General features: G+C 31.5%; 1 protein-coding gene across 2 annotated transcripts; it reads right to left on the bottom strand.

Annotated features, from left to right (window-relative positions):
* Nucleotides 1–313: 313 nt before the first annotated feature.
* Nucleotides 314–8493, bottom strand: LOC145118577 (P-loop containing nucleoside triphosphate hydrolases superfamily protein). Of its 2 annotated transcripts, XM_079054273.1 has the most exons (24): nt 8407–8466; nt 7941–8259; nt 7757–7854; nt 6639–6728; nt 6477–6529; nt 6324–6389; nt 6173–6226; nt 5826–5885; nt 5575–5653; nt 5348–5415; nt 5206–5268; nt 5016–5120; nt 4737–4841; nt 4553–4660; nt 4330–4479; nt 4049–4231; nt 3660–3818; nt 3362–3586; nt 3062–3196; nt 2875–2979; nt 2722–2778; nt 2574–2621; nt 2387–2494; nt 314–1102 (listed from the first exon to the last, which is right to left on the bottom strand). In XM_079054273.1, exons 2-24 carry the CDS (start codon nt 8177–8179, stop codon nt 488–490), a joined length of 2973 nt encoding a protein of 990 aa, XP_078910399.1. In that variant the 5' UTR covers nt 8180–8259; nt 8407–8466; the 3' UTR covers nt 314–487. The 2 variants fall into 2 exon arrangements, with proteins under 2 accessions (XP_078910399.1, XP_078910398.1); XM_079054272.1 differs by having other exon boundaries at nt 7941–8493.
* Nucleotides 8494–8929: the final 436 nt, after the last annotated feature.

Below are 8929 nucleotides of genomic sequence, written 5' to 3'. Positions count from 1 at the left end.
TGAACCCCTCAATAGAACATCGCAACCATTGACGTAAGATAATTGGTCATAAGGTAGTACTTCATGAAGCATCAACCCATGAATTAGTGATGGATCCCCTAAGTTGGAGATGTGTCCACCTTAAGGGATAAAAGAATATTTAACTTAACAAACTAATCTTAAGATAATTTAGACTTTAGACATCGAAAAATAAGATTGCAAAATATATTTTACTTTAAATAGTTACAAATTAACATAATAAATTAAGTAATTTTAATACATAAATCATGTAACAGATTATTCTAATAAATGAATATATGTAATACTAATAATATAAGATAATTATGTCTTTCATTTTATAACAAAGATTTGTACAATCCTAGGAAAAAAAAAAGTCCATCTTTACACAACACACAACACGCAACACACGAATCCCAATTCCTAACCCGAAATACTAGAAACTACCATCTAACCCTCCCATTCCCATTACACACAAATTTGAAATTACTCATACAAATTCCTTTCTTTCCCCAATTCCATTCCACCTCTCAGACTCAAACCCATCCCCCCCACTGGACTCCTCGGATTCCCCTTTCTTCAACTTGGCCACAAGAATCCACATATTGGCCAACTCATTTTCAAGATACGCTTCCCTCTGTTTGGATTCCTCAACCGTTCGTTGCAATTCCAGTTCCCTCTCATCCTTTTCAGACAACACTGCTTCGTAATTCAATTCCCTTTCCCTACTCAACGCAAGCTCTCTTTTCAATTCCACTTGTGTATTATTATTATTATTATTATTATTATTATTATGCACTTCTTTCTGTCTGAAATTATTGGTGATGTGATCTTTACGACCATGTCCGTTCTTGGTGGACCCCATTGGTCTGCTGCGCTGGAGCGGGGAGTTCTTGTGTGACGCCAACTCGGCTGATAGTTTCTCGTTGTGGTTCATGAGTTTTGCAACTTCTTCTGATAGGGCTTTCAGTTCCACTGCTGCTGCTGAGGCTAAGCCTTTTGCGTATGAGCTGTCTTCTGCTAGTTTTTTGTTACGGCTTTGTAACTGCTCGTTTGACTCGGTCAACTCACTCACTTTGTGTTTTAGTTCTTCGATCTCGAGTGCCTGATTTTAGACAACAAATACCTTTACTTCACTTCACACACTGCTTTATATCATTAAATAATAGTAACCAAGTTTCAAATTTTATGAAACTTGTTTACTTTTTTTCTTTTATTTTTATTTACAAAACTAGAAACCTGAAGTGAACCCAATTTTTTGTAATTATTTATGAAAAGACTAAAAATAGCCAAACACATTTTTTTAAATTGAATAGTATAGTATTATTTTTAAGAGTCTTTTATTTGAGGTTCTTGTAACATTTTTGGTTCTCGAGTACAACTGATTTTTGCAATTTTACTTGGAAGAGGGACCAAAACCTCAAATAAGGACAAAAATTGCAAGAATAAAGTTTTTAGAACAAAATTTTGAAAAATTCAGCTATACTCAGGACCAAAAATGTAATTTACTCTTTTTTATGGGTGTTATTCGGTTTGGTTTTTCGGTTTTCGGTTTCAACGGTTCGGTTTTATCGGTTTTTTTAAATTTTAAATCTAACCATAACCAAACCAAATAAGGTTCGGTTTAATCGGTTTCAGTTTATTCGGTTATGGTTTATTCGGTTCGGTTTAACGGTTAAACCGAATAAAATTCAGCACGTAAAAATAAATATTAAACTAAAAGAAAAAAAAAACTTACTAAACAAACTATTACCAAATAAAGAAACTCCATTAATATATAAAATATTATATTCAAATTGTAGAGATAGGTTAATATAATTTTAATCGTATATGAAAATGAAAGAAACGACTAAAGGTTATTTGGTTAATTAGTTTTTGCTTTTTAATACAAAATATAAAACAATTATAACTTTATAATGGTTAATAACTAAAAAAGTCATAAATCTTAGTAACTAATCAATAGATTTATATATATATATATATATATATATATATATATATATATATATATATATATATATTAGCTTATTCGGTTTTTTCGGTTTAACCAAAACAATGAAAATTTAACCAAAAACTAAACCGAATAAGGTATCATTATACGGTTAACCAAACCAAATTAACCGAAAACCAAATAACCCGAACCAAATAAACCAAACGTCATTTGGTTCGGTTTGGTTATTCGGTTTTGGTTTTTTATGATACCCCTACTCTTTTTTTTAATGCTATAGTTCTATAATCATATTCAAGACAATAGTATTTACAAAGTTAATAGTTATCCGATTTCACAAAAATAAAAATTAAAGTTTGAGAGGTTAAAACTCTTGAAAAATATTTGTGAACGTAAATTTTTTCTAATTAGTAAAAAATAAACAGTAAAATGGGAACAAACCTGAGCTTCACAAAGCAAAGTTGTTTTTTCATTTTTCTCAGGATTAATTTCAGAAAGCTGTTCTTTCAAGGAATTAATTGTATTTTGCAGTTCTTCACAATCATTAATCTGGAAAAATAAACAACAGAAAAATATAAGCAAGAAAAATCATTAATATTTAGGAAATATATTGACATTTGTTTCTTACCTTTTCGCTGAGCTGCTCTTGAAGTACTCGATTATCCCCAGATTTGACCTGGAAAATGACATTGAAAAATAGGTTACAACTTACAAATTCATTAATTATATACACAGGGGTAAATGTGTCAATGTCTTCTTTCATAATGATAAGATACCTCAAGCTGAAAGGACTTCTCGTTTAGTTGTGCTTCTAGTTCTAGTTCAGAAACAGGCTGCATTTAAGAATTTTGGAATTACAAAATTAAATTAAAATATTATAAATAGAGGAAAGGAAAGAGAATAAGATATACATGTAATTTCAGACTTACTCGTGTTTTTTCAACTTCATCAACAGGATTAGCAATTTTGTCTTGGAGGAGTTTAATTTGATCATTTTTCAGTTCGATTTGTTCATTTAATCGGTTAATCTCCACCTGTCATATCATGTAATGATTTTAATAAGTATATAAATAAAATATTAATTGTATTTTTTTTAATAAAAAATTGAGTTATTACATTTATAAATTCCCTCTCGCTTGCAGCCTCAGGTGACAATCGCTTTAGAGCACTTAAATGGATTGCAATCTCCTCAGACAAAATCTTTTGCTGCTCTCTAAGGAGGTCAATTTGGTCAATTGTCTTTATGCTGATCTGTCAATCACATACAAAGATAGTTCTAAAAAACTACATACTATTTGCTACAGGTAAATTGCAAAGAATACTTCACTCTTGCTACCAATATAAATAGGTAATGCACTTTATTTGTTACACATTGCTATTATTGATAAAGAAATTGAAGGAAAAAACAATGCTTACTAGACAACTTTCTTGTTGCAAAAAAGTATCCTCATTGTTAATTTCTTGATCTAATCTAGCCCCTGATGAGAATTCAGAATATCTGGTTTCTGTTTGTAAAGAGTGTGAATGTCTGGATTCAATAGGAAGATTATGAAGATGATTATCTGTTGGGGGAGTTGAAGGTGTACTCATAGACTTTGCACCACTTGATTTATCACTGGCCCCAGATATACTGTCTCGTTTCTAATAAAAGAAAAAATATAATCAATAAATAAATAATGATTTCAAAATTCAAACAAATAAAGAAGAGACTGACCCGTGGTTTCAACCAGTTAAGTAATCCAGGTTTTTTGGTCTTTTTCTCTTCTTTCAATGCATTTTCATTATTTTCCACACTTCCATCAAGCGAAACATATAACTCAGTGTCTTCATCTTCCAAAATTAAGTCACGTTTTCGATGCGGAAGATATGCCAGCTGGCAATTGAATGAAGTTAGATTTTAGAAAAACATAAACATGATGTTTGTTAATAGCATACAACAAATAAATGGTTTGAATGACTCATTCCATTCATTCAAGTCAACCAAACATGATAATGGAATATGGAATGTAATGATTGATTCCATTACATTGGTTATTTTTGTAATTCCATTCCATCGTTATGTATGACATTTAAGGAGGCTACAAATCAAGAAACTTGAGTTACCTCTTCTTCACCAAAGGAATGGCGTCTTCGTAAATTTGGGCGATGAGAAAATCTAGAGGCGGGAGTTGACTTTGTGGAGACTAAGATTAATTTGGTCAACCTTTGTATTCGGCTTAACAAAGCAGCTTTAGCTTCTTCTTCTTGCTCCAATCTTGATTGCAACTTCATTTGACCATCTTCTAGCTTTACAAATTACAACACATCACACAATCACTACTTCACAAATCACAAATGATGTTTAAAATTAACACAAATATTTTAATAGAAACCAAAAAGTATACCTTTTGTTTAAGAAGAAAGATATCATCTCCTCCGGTATTATCCTTTATCTGAGGAATTACCACAATGCCACTCTTCAAATGTTCTAGCTCCTCCTTTAACAATCGAATTTCATTTTGGTATTTCTTTATAAGCGATTTCTCATCAATTATCTGCAAAATTAAAATAGTGTCACAAATATTACTTTGAAGCACCAAAGATTTAATTTAATGTGTAATGGCATACCTTATTTTGTGCTGTTTGAATTTCTATATGTTTTGCACGATGCGCGAATTTTAATGTGTTATGTGTCTCCTCTGAATTGCTTGATGAGGGAGTAACAGTGCAAATAAGCTAAAAAAAAGGATGTAAATAAATATTATTATTTGTTCATAATCATATTTCATAATGTGGTTGATTTAAAACTTACAGATACTCTTCCATGTCCACTTAATGAAGATTGAAGGAGCCTAGTTAACTTTGAGTCTCTATATGGCACATGAGCTGATCTTGCATCTGTTAATTTTGATATAACCTGTGACAATTTGGAATTAATAAATGCTAAAAGAAATATAAATGGCATGATAAATTCATGCATAATGGTACCTATTTATTTCCTTTTGTGACAATTAACATGACTAAAAGTAGATATTTGTTTGTAGAGCAAACTATTACACTGATAAAATAATGGCAATGATTGAGGCCTCACAGTTCCAAGGGTTAGCAGACTTTTATTTATATAAGATCCTTCTTTTCTACGAACACCTGTAGTCTCAGCTTTTGAGCTCTCAGAACCTGCTAAATCTATGAGGTTCTGCAATTTGAGATGAAATTAAAAAAAAAAAAAAAAGTCAACAAGTGAATAACTATAAATTATTTAGGCTAATTCAGATGCATACCAATTGTGACAAGTTAACATCCCCACCATCACCATTTTCACCACAAGGGCTACTCTCTATTGTCTGTTGGAAGGTAAAAATATTAACAAAAGAAATTTTTAACCCAAAAAAATGAATTATTTTTATCCAATCAGAAAGTTACCAATGTAAATATTGTATGACTTCTGCTGCTGAGTAAATTAAAATTTGTTGAACCGACATGTCTGTGCTCTGTGATAGCAAAAGATCACAAGAATGGAAGATCAATTACATTCACTAAGTAAATAAATCATGTAAAAAAAATGTTAACTAATAATGGGTAAAAACTATTTCATAATATATAACCTAGAAAATGATTAAATGTATGAGTAAAACATAGAAAAGACAAACCTTCTCCTGCTGCAATGAGAGAAAGGGCATGAGCAGGAGATAACACAACTTCTTCCTTTATACCTTCAACAAAGGTTCCCTACAAAACCAATAATTATAGTGTACTTTTATTTAGAATTGGTAAGATTTTCATAGATATAAAACATATGGTATTGAAGACCAAAAAAAAGGCATTTTATATGGAATTATGAATAAAATAGGACAAATAACATATTAACATGTGATCTTGAATAATGATATACATAAAATACCTGATTATCCTCCCTTATTCTTAAATTTTGTCCTGCTGGATTCAACAAATCGTTAACAACCTGCAAAAAACATGAGATTTAAGAGGACAATATTACATAAAAAAATAACACTCATGCATCTGTAATAAATGGTCAAAACTAAAATGATAACAAAGGAATCAAGATAAAGACATGAAGAAGCTATAAATTGATTAACGAAGGTCAACTACAAGTAAAAACAGAAAATACAAAGAAACAACTATGGAAAGAGATAAAAAGATGAAAATTCTAAATGGTGTTAATCTTAGAGACTTAGACATAATTATCAAATAAAAAAGCACCTGTGAAAAGATTGTTCAGAAACATACCTCGTTATAAATTTCCAAATATGAGACACGAAGGAGAAATTCACGACTAGGAGTCTGAAAATATATGAAGAATATCAGATTTTTTTTCCTCTTGAAATAATATATTTTTGACATTTTGTATAAATGGTATCAAAAGTTTAGCTTCATATACCTCTTGAATTATACTGAAAGCATCTTTTACTGCCAATGGGATAATTCCTGGAGACCTCTGATCTCCCTGGCTTATGTGTATGACAAAAAATAATCAAAACAAATACATTTAAATGCAACAAAATTACAGAAACAAAACAAAGTGTGTACTTACATGCATAGTGTGAGTCTTCCCACTACTTGTAACACCATATGCAAAAATAGTCCCTGGTATTGAAGTAAGTCAAGATCATGTGTATAGAAAAAATGGTAATATCTTTAACCTTTAAGGATTTATTAGAACAAATAAACTGCATAAGATTTATAAATAACATACCATTAACACCTTCCATAGCTCCACCAACAACATGATGAGCTGCAATATCATATACATGACGTGTTGTTGTGGTAGGCCCAAACACCCGATCTACATATAATAAAGGATGAGAGTTATGATGTGAATCAAGATATCCAAGGCTTAAATGTTATTTGTAATATCAAATACGCACTTTGCATAGGAATCCTCTCTAAAAGAAAGATTGTAATGAGAAAGTGGATTATTGTAGGACTAATGCAAAAGACATGGAATTTAGATCCTAAGTTTCGGTTGAGGATAAAAACTCAGATGCTTAAAACATACCCAAATTGACAATAAAGTTTTCACAAACATGTTCATGTCCTTCAGTGTGTGCTCAATCAGTCAATCTCTAAGTTACAGGGGAAGGGAACTTTTTAATCAATAAATATCACCTTTTTGAGCTTCAAATAAGCTTGCCTGACATTGACAAGTTGGGCATGTCCCAAGCTCTACAGTAAAAGGCCTTAAGCTAGTGACACTAACAAGTAGAAGACACCAAAAAATATAAACTGGTCATTTGTATTTCAAACACAGAGACAATGACTACATATCACTTGTATTTGTTTTGAATTTGAATCTAGCAATATCTCAATCCAAGTCAGAGTAGCTCAGGTCACCTTATAGTCTTGTGTAAAGTTACACAGGAAAGAAAGCAGTCAGCTCACTTCCCATTAACAGTTTCTAACTATAAATGAGACAGGAAGTTCCACCATAGCAACCAATCACTCAGGTACAGTGAATAAGGCTTATTAATGCCATTTTATAAAGCACTCTCACAAAAGTGGAAAGTTAAATTCAAGTTATGACTTTCTCAGGTTTGTACACAGAAAACCATGGAAGGTGCATTTGTCAGTTAACCTTGGAAAGTCAACCAAAAATAATCTAACTCCAAGAACAAATATATCCTTGGCAATTATTAGATCCTAAGTTTCAGCTGATTTCAATAACACCAGAGTAGTGATTGGTAGCATGGAGCCGAGTTCTATGATATGAATTTGTCGTCGATTCAAGTTAGCTAATTGGAGATTACTCTTAAGTACGACTCCGAGATCCCAAATACTGCACCAATAAGTATGTTTCAGCATAATGTACCATACCATATGCATAAGCTGTCGCCGGAGTATGCTCATTCCTCACAATTGTTTCTCCGTCCGCATACCACGCAATTTCCTCCCCTTGCCGTATTTCCCTCGGACTATCCACAACGAAAACAAAATCACTTATAATCCAAATTAACCACAACGTAATCAAATAATATAAAATTTGACCCAATTTGATCACCTGAGAGGCCGGAACCGGACAGTCACAGTGACATTCTCTTTCGATCTCTCTGAACTCAACGGCAAACTCTCCGAGTAACCATGCTGTAGCTTGCTTCTAGCTGATGAAGCTGGAGAACTCAGATTATCACCTAACGCTTCATGAAACTGTTTCGTAGACGAAGTCGTTGATGAAGACGGCGAATTCGCATACTTGGAAGTCGATTTCCGAGGTTTTATGCCACCTTGCCTCGACGCCATTGTAGAATCCAGCTTCTACTTAGTCTCCCAAAACGTTTAAACACAAAACATAATCCACTTTCTGAAGATTTTCTGTTAACCTTTTCAGTAAAACTCACTTTTATATAACGAATTAGGATCAAAGTGACAAAAAGTGGATGAAGAACATTATGATTTGAGAAAAATGGTGGGTGAGAATTGAGAAATGTGGGGCTATTAGGGTTTTTAGGTAAAATATTGGTACTTGCCTTGGAAGCGATGATCCTTCATGAGAGCCAATCTGTGTCCTCCGTACTTTTCAGACTGAGTTCAAGAGCACCAGAAATAAAATAATAAATACAAAAGGTAGTTCAAGTTTGTTAATATATACTTTTTCATCATATCTAACAAAAGTTGATTATTAATTAAGTATTTAATTTATATTACTTTTAATAAAACATATAATATAATTAAATAAAAAAAACTAGTAAAGAGCAATAAAGGTTTTTATTTTAACATATATTCTAATAAAAGTGATAATTATGGGTAAAATATTTTAAATACCACTTCACTATATAGAAAAAATTGGAGCAATTTTATTGATAAAAATGGATATTGGTGATATTAGATATTATATATTTCTAAGTTATGATCATGTAAAAAGTATTATATGAAAGTAATTTAACTGTTTTGGTTGTTGGTTTTAAAGTCTTTAATGTTGCAATATTGTTATTGTGTAGAGACAAAATAATTATATTTGGCACACATATAAATGATGTCAACATATTTGGA

Source organism: Lactuca virosa, chromosome 6 (genome assembly GCF_052849685.1).
Source record: "Lactuca virosa cultivar CGN04683 chromosome 6, Lactuca_virosa_CGN04683_v6, whole genome shotgun sequence".
In the NCBI taxonomy this organism is placed as follows: domain Eukaryota; kingdom Viridiplantae; phylum Streptophyta; class Magnoliopsida; order Asterales; family Asteraceae; genus Lactuca; species Lactuca virosa.
The sequence above is the reverse complement of the archived record's forward strand: the minus strand, read 5'-3'. Positions and strand labels throughout refer to the sequence as shown.